This window comes from Bos javanicus, chromosome 17 (genome assembly GCF_032452875.1).
Source record: "Bos javanicus breed banteng chromosome 17, ARS-OSU_banteng_1.0, whole genome shotgun sequence".
In the NCBI taxonomy this organism is placed as follows: Eukaryota; Metazoa; Chordata; class Mammalia; order Artiodactyla; family Bovidae; genus Bos; species Bos javanicus.
Window position 1 is genome coordinate 64,646,101 of NC_083884.1, and position 22,060 is coordinate 64,668,160.

A 22,060-nucleotide genomic window follows, 5' to 3' on the forward strand; every position below is an offset into this window, starting at 1 on the left:
TTGGAATGAAAACTGCCCTTTTCCAGTCCTGTGGCCACTGCTGAGTTTTCCAGATTTGCTGACATACTGAGTGCAGCACTTTCACAGCATCATCTTTCAGGATTTGAAATAGCTCAACTGGAATTCCATCACCTCCACTAGCTTTGTATGTAGTGATGCTTCCTAAGGCCCACTTGACATTGCATTCCAGGATGTCTGGCTCTAGGTGAGTGATCACACCATCGTGGTTATCTTGGTCATGAAGATCTTTTTTGTGTAGTTGTTCTGTGTATTTTTGCCACCTCTTCTTAATATCTTCTGCTTCTGTTAGGTCCATACCATTTCTCTCCTTTATTGTGCCCATCTTTGCATGAAATGTTCCCTTGGTATCTCTAATTTTCTTGAAGAGATCTCTAGTCTTTCCCATTCTATTGTTTTCCTCTATTTCTTTGCATTGATCACTAAGGAAGGCTTTCTTATGTCTCCCTGATATTTGGAACTCTGCATTCAAATGGGTGTATCTTTCCTTTTCTCCTTTGCTTTTTGCTTCTCTTCTTTTCCTAGTTATTTGTAAGGCCTCCTCAGACAGCCAGTTTGCCTTTTTGCATTTCTTTTTCTTGGGGGTGATCCCTGCCTCTTGTACAGTGTCAGGAACATCTGTCCATAGTTCTTCAGGCACTCTGTCTATCAGATGTAATCCCTTGAATCTATTTGTCACTTCCAATGTATAATCGTAAGTGATTTGATTTAGGTCATACCTGAATGGTCTAGTGGTTTTCCCTCCTTTTTCAATTTAAGTCTGAATTTGGCAATAAGGAGTTTGTGATCTGAGCCACAGTCAGCTCCCCGTCTTGTTGCTGACTGTATAGAGCTTCTCCATCTTCAGCTGCAAAGAATGTAATCAACCTGATTTCGGTATTGACCATCTGGTGATGTCCTTGTGTAGAGTCTTCTCTTGTGTTATTGGAAGAGGGTGTTTGTTATGACCGGTGCGTTCTCTTGGCAAAACTCTGTTAGCCTTTGCCAAATTCATTTGCCGAATTTGCCTTGGAATACAAAATGTTACTCCAGGTATCTCTTGACTTCCTACTTTTGCATTCCAGTCTGCTATAATGAAAAGGACATCTTTTGGGGGTGTTAGTTCTAGAAGGTCTTGTAGGTCTTCATAGAACCGTTCAACTTCAGCCTCTTCAGCATTACTTGTTGGGGCATAGATTTGGATTACTGTGATACTAAATGGTTTGCCTTGGAAATGAACAGAGATCATTCTGTCATTTTTGAGATTGCATCCAAGTACTGCATTTTGGACTCTTTGTTGACTATGAGGGCTACTCCATTTCTTCTAAGGGATTCTTGCCCACAGTAGTAGATATAACGGTCATCTGAGTTAAATTCACCCATTCCAGTCCATTTTAGATCACCTATTCCTCTTGCCATCTCAAGGTAAATTGACCACTTCCAATTTACCTTGATTCATGGGCCTAACATTCCAGGTTCCTATGCAATATTGTTCTTTACAGCATCGGAGTTTACTTCCACCACCAGTCACATCATGCCTCACAAAAAAATATAGAAGACGCAGGCTGGCACCCGGGGAGATGGTTTATTATTTCCAGTAGAGGGCGCTGTGTATCTCAGCAGAAACACTACTTACCTATGAGCTGGAAGCCTGCCCCACCTGGCATCCTACTGACTGTTCTAGCCACTCTTAAAGACAAATACCCCAGGTAGCTGCCCATCTGTGCTACCTTGAGACCTGCTTCAGAAGTTTCTTTAGATTTGTTGTCTAGAATCAGCTTGCTCACACATCTGACCTTGACACTGCTCTTTCCCCAGAGACCAAGCAGAAATGCCAGATGGAGATCCCAGGTCATTTCTCTCCAAGCGTGTGATCCAAATGGCAAATCTCTAACTGCCAAGTGCCAAAAATGCAATTACTCGCAGAGGGGATTTATTCACGTCTGTATCATTTGCTTATTGGCATTGCTAATTTCATTGCTCGTTCTTTTGAGTCTTTAACCTGATTGCAGTAATCCCCCTACTTTGAATGAATCCCAAATTACTCTTTTTCATAATGAACTGCTATAAATAATGGTCAGATGCGGGGCACAATTACAAGAAGAGATGTTCCTTGTGGCATAGGCTACGAAAACAAGAAATTGAAAACAATCTAAGTTCATCGATAGGATTGCAGCTGTTAAAAAATAATCTGGTAGATCGATATAGATTATTATGGAAAGACTTCCAAACTGTCTTATCAGGAGCAGATCCTGACATAGGCACTCAGGAGCAAGGACTTTCCTCTGGGAGACTGCAACACATTCTCCAGATTGTCCTGGTCAAGAGACGAGCGAACTGTGGTTTGTTGAGAGCTGCTCCTGGGAAGTTAAAATTCCTTGGCACTTCTGGTCTGCCACACGGGTTGGCAAAGCAAGCTTTAATGACCAGGGAAAGCACTCCGGGGAGACTTACAGGTGCTGACAGTTGCGAGTTGGGCTGGCATAGCCAGAAGTGGTAAGAATGGGGCCATTTGTATGAATGGAACACTGGCCATACACTGCATGTGTGCGAAGGAAGGAGAAGGGAAGGGAAGAAAAAAGATGTCGTGGTTAAATTTATTATTATTATTGTGCTCAGTCGTGTCTGAGCACATGAACTCAGCACATGTCTGAGTTTGTTGCTCCATGGACTGTAGCCCACCAGGCTCCTCTATCTACGGAATGTTTCAGGCAAGAATACTGGAGCGGGTAATCATTTCCTCCTCCAGGAGGTCTTCCCGACCCAGGGATCAAACCCACGTCTCTGCCATCTCCTGCGTTGGCAGGCAGATTCTTTACCACTAGTGCCCCCATGGAAAGCCCAATTACTACTATTATTATGTAATTAATTCCAGCGTATAGACCTCACAGCGTGCATTTCATACCCATGACTCATTTATTTTGCAGCTGGAAGTTTTTACCTCTTCACGTCCGTCACCTGGTTGTCGCTTTGCCCCCGCAACCACCTGTCTGTTCTGTATCTATGACTCTATTTCTGCTTGCTATGTTTATTTATTTGTTCTGTTTTTGAGATCTCACATATAAGTGAAACACACAGCATTTGTCTTTCTCTGTCTGACTGACTTCTCTTAGTATAGTACTCTAGGTTCATCCATGTTGTTGCAAATGATAAGATTTAATTCTTTTTTAGTGTTTAATATTCTATTGTGTATATATAAATGTATGTGTGTATGTGTATATATATATGTTTATAGCCACATCTTCCTTATCCATTTGTCTGTTGTTGGACACAGGTTGCTTCTGAACCTTGCCTATTGTAAATAATGCTGCGGTGAACACAGAGGTGCATATATCTTTTTGAATCAGTGTTTTCATTTTTTCAGATCAATACCCAGGAGTGGAATTGCTGGATTATATGATAGTTCTCTTTTTAATTTTTGAGGCACCCCCATAATGTTTACTATAGTGACTGCACCAATTTACATTGCCACCAACGCTGCATGAGGGTTCTTTTCTCTCCGCATCCTCCTCAATGCTTGTTATTTGTTGTCTTTTTGATAATGACCATTCTGACAGGTGTGAGGTGATAGTTCGTGGTGGTTTTGATTTGCATTTCCCTGATGATTTGTGATGTTGAACATCTTTTCATGTGCCTGTTACCATCTGTTATGTCTTCTTTGGGAAAATGTCTGTTCAGTTTTAAATTTATATGTTCATTTACATAGAGAAGGGGCTGGAAGTTTGCAAAGCAAACAGCTATTAGTCATGGCTTTGGGGCAGGGGAATGGAAGCAGGGGGAAGGGGGAAGAGGAAGATTCTTCAGATACTTTGTATTCTTGCGTATTGCTAGATTATTCACAATGAGAATGCATTCGTGTACCACTTATATACCTAAAATAAAAAGGTTGCATGCTCTAAGTTCATTATAGCTGCTGCTGCTAAGTCACTTCAGTTGTGTCCGACTCTGTGCAACCCCATAGATGGTAGCCCACCAGGCTCCCCCGTCCCTGGGATTCTCCAGGCAAGAACACTGGAGTGGGTTGCCATTTCCCTCTCCAATGCAGGAAAGTGAAAAGTGAAAGTGAAGTCGTTCAGTCGTGCCCGAACCTCAGCGACCCCATGGACTGCAGCCTTCCAGGCTCCTCCATCCATGGGATTTTCCAGGCAAGAGTACTGGAGTGGGGTGCCATTGCCTTCTCCCGTTCACTATAGCATGTCCAAACAAATCCTTGACATCTAAGGATTAGCTTTGTCCTCAGAATATACTATAGCACATTTTTTCATGGTTAGTAACTTGACTTTAATTTGGTAGAGAAAAATGTAAACACACTTCTTATTTCACTATTATTGATTTTTAAAAATAATACAGGAACACCACTTGGAGAATATTAATAAAATTTCAAAGTCATTCATGATAATCACTGTCATCTTTTACAATGCTGGCAATTGGTCTCCATTCTCAAAGCTGAGTTAATGAAATTCCTAATGGTTTGTGTTGAGAGAGGTATTTGTAGGAAGAATATAAATTGAAACAACATTTTTGGGAACCACTTTGGTAATATTTATCGAAAGCCTTAAAATATGCATACCCTTTGACTCAAATTCTACTATAAGAATCCATCCTAAGGAAAACACATGTGAGCAAAGATTTAAGATGAAAGATGCTTGTTGAAGTATTGTTTATAATTGTGAAACCACCTAAATAGGGAAGTGAATGAAGGGGTGCATAATATAGACAGACCTGGATTAAAAGTATGGCTCTTCTACTTGCTAATTTACTAGCTATGTGATCCTAGTCAAATAACAACTTATCTGACCGGCTTCCCTGGTAGCTCAGTAGGTAAAGAATCCACCTGCAATGCAGGAGACCCTGGTTCGATTCCTGGGTTGGGAAGATCCACTGGAGAAGGGGTAGGCTACCCACTTCAGTATTCTTGGGCTTCCCTGGTGGCTCAGCTGGTAAAGAATCTGCCCACAATGCAGGAGACCTGGATTTGATCACTGGATTGGGAAGATCCCCTGGAGGATGCAACAGCTACCCACTCCAGTATTCTGGCCTGGAGAATTCCATGGACTACACAGTTGCAAAGAGTCTTCACTCACTCGACGCAGATACAGAGATGAAATTAGGAGCTAAAGATACACACACACACACACAGTGGGAATTATAATTACCTACCCTGTTGATTCTCCATGTTTGTCGTTTATTGAGTGAGATAATTCATGTAGGTCATCTAGGAAAACATTTGGCATATGGTAGGTCCTCAATAACAGGTAGCTATTATTAAGGAAAATATGGCCCATGAATATGGTGGAATACATGTGTGTAAGAGGATAAATGACATGGAAATACTATTAAAGTAGCTCAGAAATACTATTTATATATTCAATAAAAACAGGGCACAGAGATTTTTTTTTGGCCATGTGGCATGCAGGATCTTAGTCCCCTCACCAGGGACAGAACCCATGCCCCCAGTAGTGGAAGCATGGCGTCTAACCTACTGGACCGCCTAAGAAGTGCTGGGTTCAGTATTCTTATGGTCTCAGCTAGGGTTTCAAGCAGAGAGACGGAGAGATCAAAGAGAGAGAACACCAAAACAGGGAGAGACTTACTGAAATACACTGAGAAGTAAGACTAAATGACATTGACTTTTTCTTTGGCTGAAAAAATCCAGAAAACCACAGCAATCTGCCCACTCAGCCCTGACATTAATTCCCTCTCTCTCTTTTGCTTTCCCAGGGTCACACTGTATGCTGAGTTCCTTCCCATGAAAGCCAGAGCTAAGTGTATTTTGCTGATTGAGGTAAGGAGGACGGTCTGGGAGTCTGAAGAATACTTGGTCTCTGAGCAGCAGATTTCCTGTGTCTTGAGCCACAGGATGAAGAATGTGGAATTTAAGAAAAATGCAATACGCACGGATTAAAATGAATCAGTTATGTTGATTTCAACATGGTGGTTTGGCAATATGCATAAATTCCTCCAACAACAAGCAAAATCAGTCTACCATTCCTGGAAGAAAAAAAACTGGTGGCAGGCAGGTAGAACGTCCTTCTTGAGCTAGAAATGACTTTTATCTGAGAGTTGGTTTTGAATAGTGTAGCTTGAGTGGACCAAACTCCTGCCCTTCACCTGTCATCATTCATTACCTCTGTTTGTATCCAGACTCACTCGTGTCATATGTGAGATCCCCATTCACGGCCACCTCTGTGACCAGTAGACTGCCTTAAAAATCTCCTGGACCAGTCAGTCCCTCTCAAGCCCTCCCTCTGCCAGGGTCCTATGACCTGTTTTCCAACTACCATCTGGAAGCCCTCAGGACAAATTTGCAACTGCCTAATGGCTCTCCTCCATGCAGTGGTAATACTATTTGTCCCTGCTGGACACTGAGTCAGAATCCTTCCTAATCACCATGACCACAAGATAGTATTTTTTTTTCACATGATAGTATTGATCACACTGACCCCACTGCCCAACCGTCCTGACTGTGTCTACCCCTGACAATCAGGGGTGGTGGTCAGCTGGTCCACACTGGTATGGATGAACCAGTTTAAATACTGAAATGCATCTGCTGCTGATCCTGAACCCTGAGTGGCCCTCATTGCCTGCTCCCTGTCCTTTCTGAGGACCTTCAGCTGAAGGGTGCAGCCAGCCCATGCCCATCCTGGTGGAGTAAACACCCTGGTCTGTCTTTGCTCTCATCTCCTATGGGGTTCCCCCATTGGCTGCACCCAATGTAAAGCCAGAGGACAGGGAATCTGTGGATGAGGTCCATACAAAGAGCAGGTGGAAAAGCATGGAGTGACTCAGAGAAGCAGACAGAAGATGTTCAGCTCCACGGGAGTGGCAGTTCTGATAAAGGAGACCAGGGCACTCTTGGGCAAGGAAGGTGAATATCAGTAGACAAAAACCAATGTGTCCACTTCTCTGTTGGCCTCACACAATATTGATTGTTTTGATCTCCGTAACTAGAGCTGCCACAGTGCACATCCAGTGGGTGCCATGCAAATATTATAATGTGGGTGGCGTGGAGGCCCTGGCCCACCCATATGGACCACAGGAAAAGGGACGGCCATTCTTACCTTCCTGACCTCAAGGATCCTCTCACCCACGTGGAGAACCTTGTCTACAGTGGCCCTGGAATTGCACACTGTGTGGACCAGAGCTGCACCGTGACTGACCCCCGTTCTCCCCTGCCAGGTGTTCTGGGCCATCGGGACAGTGTTCGAGGTCGTCCTGGCTGTGTTTGTGATGCCCAGCCTGGGCTGGCGCTGGCTGCTCATCCTCTCAGCTGTCCCACTCCTCCTCTTTGCGGTCCTGTGTTTTGTAGGTATCCTTTGAGGGACCTCAGCCTTTGCTTTTGGTCTCTTGCCATTCACTGTATTTCTGTGGGGAGGGTGTGGAGGAGGGCACCAAAGCCACTTTAAGATTATTTCTTTTGATCAGGAAATGAGACAAAGGAACAGGGCCAGGGGTAGGCCCGGTATAGGGCGTCAGGTTTCCTCCAGACAGACTCTGCTGGGATGTCCTTGAGGGAGATATCAAGGGGGTGGGAGATCTCTTGCCCCATCCCCCCATGCAGGATCTACACTTAAGGGGAGTGTGTTTGGAACAGCTCGTATTCTTCAGTTGCAAGTGACAAAACCCAATTCAACCCATATGATAGAATTTTAAATATCTGGCTTCAAGCATGGCTGGATGCTTCTGTAACAAGAAAAGCCTGCATATTCAGTAACTTAACACGCTAGGAGTTTATTTCTCATTCACAGAACAGTCCAGAATGGGTGCTTCTGTTTGACAAGTGTGATTCTGGGCCCAGCTTCCTTCTAGCTCGTAGCTCTGCTCTTGTGTAGGGCTTTGGAATCTTCCATTGTTGTTTAGTCACCAACTCACGTCCAACACTTTGAAACCCCATGGACTGTAGCCTGCCAGGCTCCTCCATCTATGGGATTTTCTGGGCAAAAATACTTGAGTGGGTTGCCATTTCCTTCTCCAAGGGCTCTTCCTGACCCAGAGACAGAACCCATGTCTCCTGGGTGGATCCAATGGCAGGTGGATTCTTTACTGATGAGCCACCAGGGAAGCCTTTGGGATCTTCTACACATATCGGAGAAGGCAATGGCACCCCACTCCAGTACTTTTGCCTGGAAAATCCCATGGACGGAGGAGCCTGGTAGGCTGCAGTCCATGGGGTCGATAGAGTCGGACATGACTGAGCAACTTCACTTTCACTTTTCACTTTCATGCACTGGAGAAGGAAATGGCAACCCACTCCAGTGTTCTTGCCTGGAGAATCCCAGGGATGGGGAAGCCTGGTGGGCTGCCGTCTATGGGGTCGCACAGTCGGACATGACTGAAGCGACTTAGCAGCAGCAGCACACATAGACTGAAGAAGGGCATAACTTGGCCAGGAATATTCTGCTTATATGCCATTGGTGAAAGCATGTCACATGGCCTTGCCTAGGTGCAAGAGGTGCTGGGAAATGTAGTTTCTGACTGGGTAGCCATATCTGAAGACAACTCTATACTATGGAAAGGGAAGCATGAATTTTAATCTCTGCTACATTCTCATTTTACTGATGAGGAAACTGAGGCCCAGAGAGGTTGATTGACTTGTCAAAAAACACAACTAATAAGTAACAGAAATCACTTGAACCAGATCTTCTGACTCCAAGTCTCATACACTCTTATTTCACAGATGACTGTTACTTTGTTTTATGGAGATACCTTTATCTAGTCATGTGAGGTTGGGACTCTATTAGGCCTAAAGGTATTTCTGGTTTCTTTCTATCTCTTAGATTGAGTTTTCAAGATGATGCTAAACACAGGTGAGGTGTAGTTTCTTGAGAGGTAGAGGTGATGATGATGGTGTTGAGAGAGGTGAAACTTTTTTTTTGGCAGCAGTCTTAATTCAGCCATCACCTGGAACTCAGAAGCACCAAATTATAGTCATAGCAACAACCACAATGGCAGCTATATCAACCATTCCCAGCACTGTGCTGAGCATTTAGGATAATCCCATCTGATCCTCTCAACAATCCTAAGAGGGGGGATCTATTATTATCCCCATTTGATGGATGAGGAAATGGAGGCACAGAGAGGTCAAGTTATTGTTTAAAGTCACAAAGCCATTAAATCAATGGCAGCACTGGGACCTGAAGCCGGGCTTCTGGCCCCAGAGCCTCCGGCCTTAAGGACTTCACACACAGGTGAGAGCGTGTGGTTGGGACCAAGGGTTGTGTTCCGCTGCAACCGACCACATCTCTGTCTCCTGTCCCCATAGTGGCTGCCGGAGAGTGCGAGGTATGATGTGCTGTCCGGGAACCAGGAGAAGGCCATCGCCACCTTAAAGAGAATAGCCACGGAAAACGGAGCTCCCATGCCTCTGGGGAAACTCATCATTTCCAGACAGGTCGGTGCCAGGCGGACAGACCGCACCTGTTTCCATGCGAGCTGGGGAGCTTGTGTAGTGAGAGGGTGGGGCTGCAGTGGACAGGGCCCGCGAGGGGAATTTGGCAACTTCAATCTGTGTATTTTCATTGCCAAGTCTTAAAAGTGCCACCTGGAGCGTTTAGCCAGTAACTAGAGAAATGTCCTATAATGTCCCCTCATGGGTCCTGTAACTACTCTTGCTTCGATTTTATCTTTGAGCACCCAGGAAGTCTGATTAACAGATGTGGTTGCTGGACAATAAAACCACATTAAGAAGTGCCGTGATAGACTTATATCCAGGGCACTACACCGCGCCCGTGTAGACGTCCTTAATGGACGGTGCATCGCTCCCCACGGCAATACCGTCAGGGAGTCCACCACAGTACAAGCAGCTGAGCACCTACCCCAGGTGCAAGGGGGGAAAAGGAGCAAGATTTGAAGGCTGCAGTCCCTGCCCTCAAGAATCAACCCTGCAGCTTATACAAACATCACAAATACCCTTAAGCAAACAACAAGAGCTTACGAGGAAATTATTTTTTAAAATAAAATTATATTTCTGATTGTTTCTATGTTGGGTGAAAAGAACTGAATGGAATTTCGCCAGCTCTAGAGGAAGTATTAGGCTGGGTCTGACAGCATGGAAGCCAAGGACATACCCCAGATTTGCTTTGGGAAGCACAGGGGTGGGGCAGGGGGGCCTCCCAAAGAGCCTGGGGGGCAGGAGGTTCATTTAGTTGCCTTTAGGGAGAGACTGCGTTCTCCCCACTCCCTTCTGTATGAAGATGCTCTGGATGGAGAAAGTATACAGTAATTTCCAATGTGTGTTGCAAAGTGAAAGTGACAAGACTGGATGTTCCAGTTGTGGGCTTCTCTCTGGAAAGGAGCGGCTGCCACAGGGGCCTCCCTGTGTTCCAGAGTACCTGGGAACGAGTATTTTTTTTGGGGGGTGGATATTTCCTTCTGGGGTAGGTACATGGCCACTGCCCACACATCTGCAGGGGAAGAGAGTAAATGGCATTCTTTGTCTTGAAACAGGAAGACCGAGGCAAAATGAGGGACCTTTTCACACCCCATTTTAGATGGACAACCTTGTTGCTGTGGTTTATATGGTAAGAGCTGTTTGTTCATGCCTGGGTCCCTCTCATCTGCACCCTGTTTGCGGTTTTGTTTGAACTCGATGCAGTGAAAACTCTTCCATCTTGGGCAACATTTGCAAAACTGAGCATCACTTTCCTGACCTCTGTGTTATTCAGGTATCCCCTGTACTCTTGTTTGCTTAGTCTTCTTTTATTTGACTCACTTTTTACTCTGCTAATTTTTTAAAAATTGAAGTATAGTTGATTTACAATGCTGTGTTAATTTCTGCTGTATAGCAAAGTGACTCAATTATACATATATATGTATACATTCTTTTAATATTCTTTTGATATATTTATACACATGTGTATACATGTATACATTCTTTTTATCTTCTTTTTGTTGTGGTTTATCCCAGGACACTGACTGTAATTGTCTGTGCTATACAGCAGGACAGATAAATGTCTTTTAAAAGGAAACTGTGTATAACTGCTTTAAGGAAAAACTGTAATTGCAGACCATAGACAGAAGTCACTTTTAAAGATAAATATGGTCAGCCCTCCCTAGCCGCAGGCTTCACTCAAGGATTCAGCCAACTATAGATGAAAAGTAATAGAAAAAAAAAAATTCCAGGAAGTTCTAAAAAGCAAAACTTGAAATTGCTGTGCATTGGCAACTATTTACACAGCATTTACATTGTAGTTACAATCCTTTACACAGCACTTACACTGTATTTGGTATTATAAGTAATCCAGAGATGATTTGAAGTATACAGGAGAATATGTGGGATTCCCAGGTGGCTCAGTGGTAAAGAGGCAATGCAGGAGTCCAGGGTTCAATCCCTGGGTCAGGAAGATCCCCTGGAGGAGGAAATGGCAACCCACTCCAGTATTCTTGCCTGAAAAATTCCATGGACAGAGGAGCCTGGTGGGCTATAGTCCACGGGCCTGCAAAGAGTCAGACACCACTGCGCACGTACGCACACACACGTGTCGGTTATGTGCACACACATGTGTAGGTTATGTGCACACACGGCACCGTTTTATATAATGGACTTGAGCATCCAAAGATTCTGGTGTCCGCAGGGGCTCCTGGAACCCATCCCCCACGGATCCTGAGGGATGACTATATGGTAAAAAGCAGCTAAATTGATGGTTTACCAAGGCGGGAGGCACGAAGCCTCTGTGCTTAAGAGACAGACAGAGAGGAGAGGTGTTAGGGACTTGTTAGCCCATAAGTAAGACTGAGATATGATTAAAGAATCAAAAGGAAACTTAGGGGAATCTTTTTTTCACAAAGAGATTCTTTTGCTGTATCCAATCCACTCTCCATTTATATTACTCTTGCTGTATCCAGCCCACTCTCCATTTATATTACCTTGGGTACCACCCAGCACAGGGCCCATATTTTGGGAACCCCTGATTTGATCAACATGGGCATTCTCAGAACTTTCAATTTTTATCTAGTTCCAGTTTTTCTTAAATAACAACCATGGCATTGACTGGAGGGCATTTGTAGTGAGTACTCACCTTTCACCCCACAGCTAGTCAGATTTCAGCCATTCTCTCAACTCTTCCAACTGTGTAATTTCTACAGCGTTAACAGTGCAGAAAATTAGCCCGGGTGAGGCTTTGTGACCTGTTTTCACCAGTTCTCACTTTTCCTATTCACCTTTGAGCAGAGGTGCTAATGAGCAGGGGAGTGTCCTCAAAAAGGGCAGTTGCAGCGGAGTAGAGGGGTGGAGTGTAGCAGGGGGTGGGGGGACAGCTTTGATGATATACAGCACCAGGTTCCAGCTCTGCCCTAATGTCCGCCAAGAACTGAATCAGCTCACCAAGGCTTTAACACCTGCTGTGTGCCCAGTCCACGTATGGAGCTGGCAGGATATTTTAAAAGGTGGGGAAACAGAATTGAGAGTATCTATCTTTGAGTGCATGTGATTCTGTTGGATGGACACTACTTAAATCCTAAGCAATTGATTACAGCCTAATTTTAGAATACTATAGAAATCACATTTGGGAGCACATATTGTAAGGCAAGGACATTAATCATCGGCTTCTGATAATGACTGAGCTCCCACGTAGCTGTACTATAGGACACGATATTCTGACCCTACAGACTTGAGTACTCTGGTTCCTGGGACAGTTGGAATTTAACTGCATCATTCTGATCTGAAATGCCCATGAAGTCTGCAGACTCCATACTTGACTGGGCACAGAGCAGGTGTTTAATAAACGCTTGGTGAAGTGATTCCGTTGAACACAGAGACAGAGCTCTGTAGTTTCCTCACCCCTGCTATTCAAAAGTAGAGTATTCCACATTTGAGTCAGTTCTAATGACTATAATGCAGGAGACCTGGGTTCGATCCCTGGGTTGAGAAGATCCCCTGGGGAAGGGAACAGCTACCCACTCCAGTATTCTGTCCTGGAGAATTCCATGGGGTCGCAAAGAGCTGGAGATGACTGAGTGACTTTCATTTTCCCTTAATGAGGTAGATGAACCTAGAACCTATTATACAGAGTGAAGTAAGTCAGAAAAAGAAAAACAAATATCATATACTAACGCCCATACACGGAATCTAGAAAGACGGTATTGATGAACCTATTTGTAGGGCAGCAGTGGAGATGCAGACATAGGGAATAGGCTTGTGGACACAGACTGGGGAAGGAGTGGGTGGGATGAATGGAGAGAGAACACGGAAACATATACGCTACCGTATGTAAGATAGGTGGCCAGTGGGAATTGGCCGTATGACCCAGGGAGCTCAAACTGGGGCTCTGTGACCACCTAGAGGGGTGGGATCGGGTGGGAGGCGGGAGGGAGGTTTAAGAGGGAGGGAGCATGTGTATACCTAAGGCTGATTCATGTTGATATATGGCAGAAACCAACACAATATTGTGAAGCAATTATCCTTCAATTAAAAATAAGTAAATTAAAATGTTACAAAAGTAGAGTGTTCCAATGAAAGCTCTCTCAGCTTGAATCTGAAAAGGAGTGTAGTTCTATGTATAACTGAATCACTTGGCTGCACAGCAGAAATTAATGCAACATTGTAAATCAACTATACTTCAGTAAAGTAATTTTTTTAAAAAGCTAATGGCAGCTTGATGCTGATGCTGAGCGTAGTTCTCGGGGAAGGAGCTTGGTGGCGCCACTGTCGCTGCTTGGGGCGAGAGTTGCCTCTATAAAATAAACACTGGATGCTATTTTTGCTTTCCCCCCTTTTTTTGTAAAAGTGAAAATCCTCTTGGGATATCTTTCGGTGAGCAAAAACAGGTACTAATATCGATTTCGTAAAAGTGACGTATAGCGAAGCAAGCTTTCAGAAAGTGGGGAATACCTATATTATTAAATATATCTCCCTTCTCTTCCCTATTCAGCTCAATCCAAAAGCTCTAATGTCTGTTGACATCTGTCAAAATGACTGTTTTCTACCAAATTTTGGTTTCCCCATTTTTCCCCCCTCCTTTTGCCAGTTGAGTGAACAGCTTGGGGGTGGCTTGTTTGTGATATAATTCAGTTCTTTGGTGTTTTGAATTTTTTTTTTTTTTTTTTGGCTGCGCTGTGCAGCATGTGGGATCTTAGTCCCCTGATCAGGGAGCAAACCCATGCCCCCTGCATTTATCTTAACCACTGGACTGCCAGGGAAGTCCCTATAATTCAATTTTCTTGATCTTTCAAAGGACACAGGATCACTTCCTTTTAGTCCATCAGTATGTTTTGTACCCGCCATCTTCTTGCTCAAGCAGTCCAGGAAAACCCCCAAAGGCCCAGTATGGCCTGAGCCCAAAGCCTAGTCTCTGCTGCTATAGGTGGAAGTCCTTCGCAATGGAATGGGAATGGGGGCTTGCATTTCTCCCATCATTTCTTTATGCTTCTTGCTTGCTTCCTGGCAGGTTTTCCAATGCGTTTTCTTACTACGGATTAGTCCTGCTCACCACGGAGCTCTTCCAAGCAGGAGATGTCTGTAGCAGTGAGTATCACAGCCCCCTAGCAGTTCACACCCTCCACCCAACACACAAGGTCATACACACACTCCCAGCCCCGGTCCTGCCCTCACAGGGCCTGGCCTTGCACAGACTCCCGGAAGCAAGTTTCTGCAAAATCTGAATATGAAAGAGCTGGGTTGTGGTTTCTGAGATCTTCTGCAGAAACCTGGACAATCTTATCATGCTAGACATGACCTTAGAGCAGAATCCTATCTTACATCCCCTGAAGAGGTCCCTGAAGTCCATCCCTGAGTGTTACGGCCGTGACCCTGTGGACCCATCCTGTGTGTGTGTTAAGTCTGAGAACTAGGTTGGAGCTCAATCCTGGCCACACAACAGAATCACCTGGGGGAGCTTTTAAACAAGGCCATGCCATTTAAACAATGCCTCGGGCAATTTAATCAGCATCTTTGGGGGTGTGGCCCAGGCCGGAGTGGGTTTTTAAAGCTCCCCAGGTGATTCTATTGTGGAGCTGGAGATGGGACCCACTGGACAAGAGGAATGAATAACAAGCAAAATCTATATATAGATGTCTGGGCTTTGAACTCAGGATGGGAGACAAAGGGATGGAGTTCTTGTCTGTTTGCAGGATTTGTCCAGTTACCTTTTTCAAATGACGCGTTCTTAATCTGAGTTAATTGTTTTGTTTGTTGGTATGAGGATTGGTATTATTAATGGGATAGCAGAGTCCCATCTTGCTGGGGGGGTGTGAGAGAGTCTTAAATGAATTGCCCTGAGGAAGCAGTTCAGTTATAAATTCGGGGTTTAGTATTGATTTAAGCCTAAATCCTTTGCGCCCGTGATGGAATACAAGTTCATGTGCCTGACTCACAGTGAAGCCAAACAAACCAAATCGCTGGAGTTTGGAGCAGAGAAAGGTGTGTTGCAAGGCCAGGCAAGGAGAATGGGTTGTTGACTCATGCTCAAAAATCCTGAACTCCCCGATGGTTTGGGGGGAGGTTTTATAGGCAGAATTTGGTGGTGGTGGAGGAGAGCTGCAGGTTGTGTGGCTTTCTTCTGATTGGTTGGTGGTAAGGTAACTGGGTTTGATTTAGGTCACACCTGAATGGTCTAGTGGTTTTCCCTACTTTCTTCAATTTCAGTCTGAATTTGGCAGTATCCAGGAGTTCATGATCTGAGCCATAGTCAGCTCCTGGTCTTGTTTTTGTTGACTGTATAGAGCTTCTCCATCTTTGGCTGCAAAGAATATAATCAATCTGATTTCGGTGTTGACCATCTGGTGATGTCCATGTGTAGAGTCTTCTCTTGTGTTGTTGGAAGAGGGTGTTTGCTATGACCAGTGCATTTTCTTGGCAAAACTCTATTAGTCTTTGCCCTGCTTCATTCCATATTCCAAGGCCAAATTTGCCTGTTACTTCAGGTGTTTCTTGACTTCCTACTTCTGCATTCCAGTCCCCTATAATGAAAAGGACATCTTTTTTGGGTGTTAGTTCTAAAAGGTCTTGTAGGTCTTCATAGAACCATTCAACTTCAGCTTCTTCAGCGTTACTGGTTGGGGCATAGACTTGGATTACTGTGATATTGAATGGTTTGCCTTGGAAATGAACAGAGATCATTCTGTTGTTTTTGAGATTGCATCCAAGTACTGCATTTTGGACTCTTTTGTAGACCATGAGGGCTACTCCATTCCTTCTAAGGGATTCCTGTGCACAGTAGTAGATATAATGGTCATCTGAGTTAAATTCACCCATTCTATTCCATTTTAGTTCCCTGATTCCTAGAACGTCAATGTTCACTCTTGCCATCTCCTGTTTGACCACTTACAATTTGCCTTGATTCATGGACCTAACATTCCAGGTTTCTATGCAATATTGCTCTTTACAGCATCGGACCTTGCTTCTATCACAGTCACATCCACAACTGGGTATTGTTTTTGCTTTGGCTTCATCCCTTCATTCTTTCTGGAGTTATTTCTCCACTGATCTCCAGTAGCATATTGGGCACCTACTGACCTGGGGAGTTCCTCTTTCAGTATCCTATCATTTTGCCTTTTCATACTGTTCATGGGGTTCTCAAGGCAAGAATACTGAAGTGGCTTGCCATTCCCTTCTCCAGTGGACCACATTCTGTCCTTATGATTATACAGTGGAAGTGAGAAATAGATTTAAGGGACTAGATCTGATAGAGTGCCGGATGAACTATGGACGGAGGTTCGTGACATTGTACAGGAGACAGGGATCAGGACCATCCCCATGGAAAAGAAATGCAAAAAAGCAAAATGGCTGTCTGAGGAGGCTTTACAAATAGCTGTGAAAAGCAAAGGAGAAAAGGAAAGATATAAGCATCTGAATGCAGAGTTCCAAAGAAAAGCAAGAAGAGATAAGAAAGCCTTCCTCAGCGATCAGTGCAAAGAAATAGAGGAAAACAACAGAATGGGAAAGACTAGAGATCTCTTCAAGAAAATTAGAGATACCAAGGGAACATTTCATGCAAAGATGGGCTTGATAAAGGACAGATATGGTATGGAGCTAACAGAAGCAGAAGATATAAAGAAGAGGTGGCAGGAATACACAGAAGAACTGTACAAAAAAGATCTTCATGACCAAGATAATCACGATGGTGTGATCACTCACCTAGAGCCAGACATCTGGAATGTGAAGTCAAGTGGGCCTTAGAAAGCATCACTACGAACAAAGCTAATAGAGGTGATGGAATTCCAGTTGAGCTATTTCAAATCCTGAAAGATGATGCTGTGAAAGTGCTGCACTCAATATGCCAGCAAATTTGAAAAACTCAACAGTGGCCACAGGACTGGAAAAGGTCCGTTTTCATTCCAGTCCCAAAGAAAGGCAATGCCAAAGAATGCTCAAACTACCACACAATCGCACTCATCTCATACGCTAGTAAAGTAATGCTCAAAATTCTCCAAGACAGGCTTCAGCAATACATGACCCATGAACTTCCGGATGTTCAAGCTGGTTTTAGAAAAGGCAGAGGAACCAGAGACCAAATTGCCAACATCCACTGGATCATGGAAAAAGCAAGAGAGTTCCAGAAAAACATCTATTTCTGCTTTATTGACTGTGCCAAAGCCTTTGACTGTGTGGATCACAATAAACTGTGGAAAATTCTGAAAGAGATGGGAATACCAGACCATCTGACCTGCCTCTTGAGAAACCTATATGCAGGTCAGGAAGCAACAGTTAGAACTGGACATGGAACAACAGACTGGTTCCAAATAGGAAAAGGAGTACGTCAAGGCTGTATATTGTCACCCTGCTTATTTAACTTATATGCAGAGTACATCATGAGAAACGCTGGGCTGGAAGAAGCACAAGCTGGAATCAAGATTGCCGGGAGAAAGATCAATAACCTCAGATATTCAGATGACACCACCCTTATGGCAGAAAGTGAAGAGGATCTAAAAAGCCTCTTGATGAAAGTGAAAGTGGAGAGTGAAAAAGTTGGCTTAAAGCTCAACATTCAGAAGATGAAGATCATGGCATCTGGTCCTATCACTTCATGGGAAATAGATGGGGAAACAGTGGAAACAGTGTCAGACTTTATTTTTGGGGGCTCCAAAATCACTGCAGATGGTGACTGCAGCCATGAAATTAAAAGATGCTTACTCCTTGGAAGGAAAGTTATGACTAACCTAGATAGCATATTGAAAAGCAGAGACATTACTTTGCCAACAAAGGTCTGTCTAGTCAAGGCTATGGTTTTTCCAGTGGTCATGTATGGATGTGAGAGTTGGACTGTGAAGAAGGCTGAATGCCGAAGAATTGATGCTTTTGAACTATGGTGTTGGAGAAGACTCTTGAAAGTCCCTTGGACTGCAAGGAGATCCAACCAGTCCATTCTAAAGGAGCTCAGCCCTGGGATTTCTTTGGAAGGAATGATGCTAAAGCTGAAACTCCAGTACTTTGGCCACCTCATGCGAAGAGTTGACTCATTGGAAAAGACTCTGATGTTGGGAGGGATTGGGGGGCAGGAGAAGGGGACGACAGAGGATGAGATGGCTGGATGGCATCACTGACTCGATGGACGTGAGTCTGAGTGGACTCCGGGAGTTGTGATGGACAGGGAGGCCTGGTGTGCTGCGATTCATGGGGTTGCAAAGAGTCGGACACGACTGAGCGACTGAAATGAACTGAACTGAACTGAACTGAGGTAACTGGGTGATGTCCCAGGAATCTTGTGCTCAGTCTGGAGGTGCCACCCTCCTTCCGGGAGGGGACCTTAGTGCCTACAGAACTCAAAAGATGTTCTGATGTGTATTCCTTGAGAGAAACCAGGCTGCACAAGTGTGTCTTGACGACTCCTCCCTTGTTTCTGCAGCCCCTCCCTTCCCAGGTGAGCACAGTGTGTGGAGGCCTATAATCGATTGCATCACTGCCAGACGCAGCTTGCATTTTTGTGGACAAGAATCATTGGCATTAGTGTTAGTATTCTACCATGTGGAGTTGTGAAAGAGCTTGAGGATGTGAAAGGTGAGGTGACCTGTAAGGATTCACAGGACAGGATGCTATGCCATTTCGAAGTCTTTAACTCTGTTTCCTGACAGATGACATGAGGGCAAAAAATCACACAAGGTAAGGGAGGTCAGGAGTTTGGGGCAGAGGAAGGGGCCATGGGTTATTCAGAGTTTTAAACGGGGTGGTCAAGATGGCCTCAGTGAGCAGGTGGGATTTAAAGGAAGACTTGAAAGAGGTGAGTAAATTAGCCAGGGTGTGTGCTAAGTCACTTCAGTTGTGTGCCCTGTGCTAACATGGACTGCAGCCCGCCAGGCTCCCCTGCCCACGGGATTTCTCAGGCAAGAATACTGGAGGGGGTTGCCATTTCCTCCTCCAGGGGATCTTCCCGACCCAGGGATTGAACCCACATCTCCTACATCTCCTGCACTGGCAGGTGGATTCTTTACAACTGTGCTGCCTGGGAAGCCCCAGTTCTGGTCTAAGCACATTCATGTACACAGCCTGCTTCCAGCCTCTCAATCATTTTACCCCTGAGGGTTTATTAGCCCCCAGATTGTCAGGAAGCTGGGGCTTAAAGAGATGGAGCTCTGACACTGCTGGTGGGAGGGAGGCACCCTGAGTTGGTCTGAGTCCTGAGCCTGCGCACCTTCCCCAGCATCCCAGCCGAATCGTAACCCAAGGAACGAGACATGGGGAATGGGAGGACGCGATTCAACACTGTGGGTGCCTCTTCCTCTTTCTCTCTCTCTCCACCTCCCAGTCTCCAGCCGGAAGAAGGCAGTAGAGGCAAAGTGCAGCCTGGCCTGCGAGTACCTGAGTGAGGAGGACTACATGGACCTGCTGTGGACCACCCTGTCTGAGTTCCCAGGTGAGGGACCTGCGCCAGGTGGGGCTGGGACAGTGCAGCCTGGGAACGTGGCTGTAACCTCATGCCAGCTGGAAGCAAATCCCATTTCTAAAAAAAGCCGGGGATTTGTTTTCAAACCGTAGCTACAAGTTGTCAAGTATGGTGAAGGGGCTGACATTTTACTGTATGCGTCACAGAAAGCAAAGGTGATCTATCTTTTTCCGTCATCTTTTTTTTTTTTTTTGGCTGCACCTCACGGGATGTGGGATCTTAGTTCCCCAACCAGGGATTGAACATGAGCCCATGGCAGTAAAAGTGCTGAATTCTAACCACTGGACGACCAGGGATTGTCAGTCCTACACCAGTCTTACGGACATATGTCCACTTGTCACTAGGGAGGTCACTTCTGGCATAAAGTTAATTTTAAAAAGCTATAATCTTAATCCCTGCCCAAGATTCACAGATATACTTTGTAGGAGACATATAACCGACGTGATGAATTTGAGTAGGCTCTGGGAGTTGCTGATGGACAGGAAAGCCTGGCATGCTGCCATCCATGGGGTTGCAAAGAGTTGGACATGACTGAGCAACTGAACTGAACTGGAGACATATAATGCACTGCATTTTTTAAAAAATTTAAGCACCAGCTTTTTATTGTGCCTGTACACGCACTCTGAATTGTAGGCCATTCTCGCTTTATTAAAATATCATTATTTTAAAGCATTTCATCACAGTAATCACACACATGGAAAAAACAATTGTACTAGGGATTATAATGAAATCATAGTCTACTAGCCTAGTGCCTCCCACCCCTCATTCAATTTCCCAGGAGGAATCACTTTTGTTTCTGAATAATTCAATGCGTTTTAAAGCAGACTGTCGACGTCTAGGAACATTAATGACATTTATGGAAAGTACAGTTTTAAGTGATTGTTTTTACACTTTTGTAAGTCTTTTTATCATAATCAAATATTGATATAGAATAATTTCTGCCTATTCCATGTGGTTTGTGGGATCTTAGTTCCCCAACCAGGGTTTGAACCCACACCCTCCACAGCAAAAGCACAAGAGTCCTAACCACTAGGCCTCCAGCGAATTCCCCATATATAATTTTTTGGATCAAAAAAGAGAAGTGACAGTGCATCACTTCGGCCATATTCTAGTCGTTAGAAGTGGGTCGTGAGGCCTAGCCCGCTCTCTAGGGGAGGGGAGTACAGACCGGGAGGTGGGGGTCGCGGGGCCGGGTCGGACGCCGCCTCCCTGGCACCCTGCTCCCTTGCAGGTGTCCTGGTGACTCTCTGGATCATTGACCGCCTGGGCCGCAAGAAGACCATGGCCCTGTGTTTCGTCGTCTTCTCCTTTTGCAGCCTCCTGCTGTTTATCTGTGTTGGAAGGTAGGTCATGGCACCAGCTCTCTGTGGCCAGCTGGCTTATTTCTCAGCCGGTGGTCAGTGGCTCTTTGGACCTGCAAGCTGTGGATTACACCCTCTGGGGGTCATCTGAAAGATCCCTCCAACCCCTCACTAGGACTGAGTCTGTTGGCTGCCTCATAACTGCCCCCTGCTTAAAGCTGGGGCCTCTGATGGAGGTGAGGGTAGGAGGGCACTTTGGTCCAAGTTTGCTCCGTCACCGTCACATTTAGACGTTTGACATCATCTCCCAGTGAGCGCATGCATTTAGCTGTTTAATTCATATATGGGTTTTAAGGGTTCATTTGTTCCATGGCACTATTACAAGGTCCTGTTTTATAATCTGCTTTTGGCATTGCTCCATTTTTTCCATCTATCAAGAGCTTCCAAAGGTAGAACTGGCCTGTGCTGACCTTGGAGAGACCCCAGACCAACCTGCAGATGAGAGATCTGTGAACAGTCTGGAGATGTAGATTAGATCTGGGAATGCTGATATTCAAAGACATTGTGGGAACAGTGGAACAGGGGGTTGGGGATCAGGATTGTCCTCAAAATACTGAAGAGAAGTTTACTATCTCTGGTTCAGCTGGTTCCTAGCTCAATTCCTGTCCCCACTAGGTCCTACCTGGACTTTGGATGATTTATATCACTTGTCCCCAACCTCACCCCCACCCTGGGCACCACTGATGTTTCCATCTCAGCCTGGAACTTTGGAGAATGATAAACTTATAAAGCCGGCCTTCAGAGAGACCACTGGGGTGTGTGTCTGCATACCTCCCTGAATGTGTGTTGGGTAAGGTGGGCTTTGCCAATTCCTAGGGCATAAATTCTACCTGGGCAGAGAAGACTACTGAAAGAAACTGTCAGAAAAAAAAAAAAAAGTTAATACTT

General features: G+C 44.9%; 1 protein-coding gene across 1 annotated transcript in view; it reads left to right on the top strand.

Moving 5' to 3' along the window:
• The window catches only part of SVOP (SV2 related protein), a 73,297-nt gene that overhangs the window by 45,674 nt on the left and 5,563 nt on the right, over nucleotides 1-22,060 (top strand). The window contains exons 7-13 of the mRNA XM_061385129.1: nucleotides 5,719-5,782; nucleotides 7,177-7,302; nucleotides 9,260-9,388; nucleotides 10,444-10,517; nucleotides 14,382-14,458; nucleotides 19,674-19,781; nucleotides 21,043-21,154. Of these exons, the coding sequence (XP_061241113.1) occupies nucleotides 5,719-5,782; nucleotides 7,177-7,302; nucleotides 9,260-9,388; nucleotides 10,444-10,517; nucleotides 14,382-14,458; nucleotides 19,674-19,781; nucleotides 21,043-21,154 (690 nt within the window). The remainder of the gene's footprint in view (nucleotides 1-5,718; nucleotides 5,783-7,176; nucleotides 7,303-9,259; nucleotides 9,389-10,443; nucleotides 10,518-14,381; nucleotides 14,459-19,673; nucleotides 19,782-21,042; nucleotides 21,155-22,060) is intronic.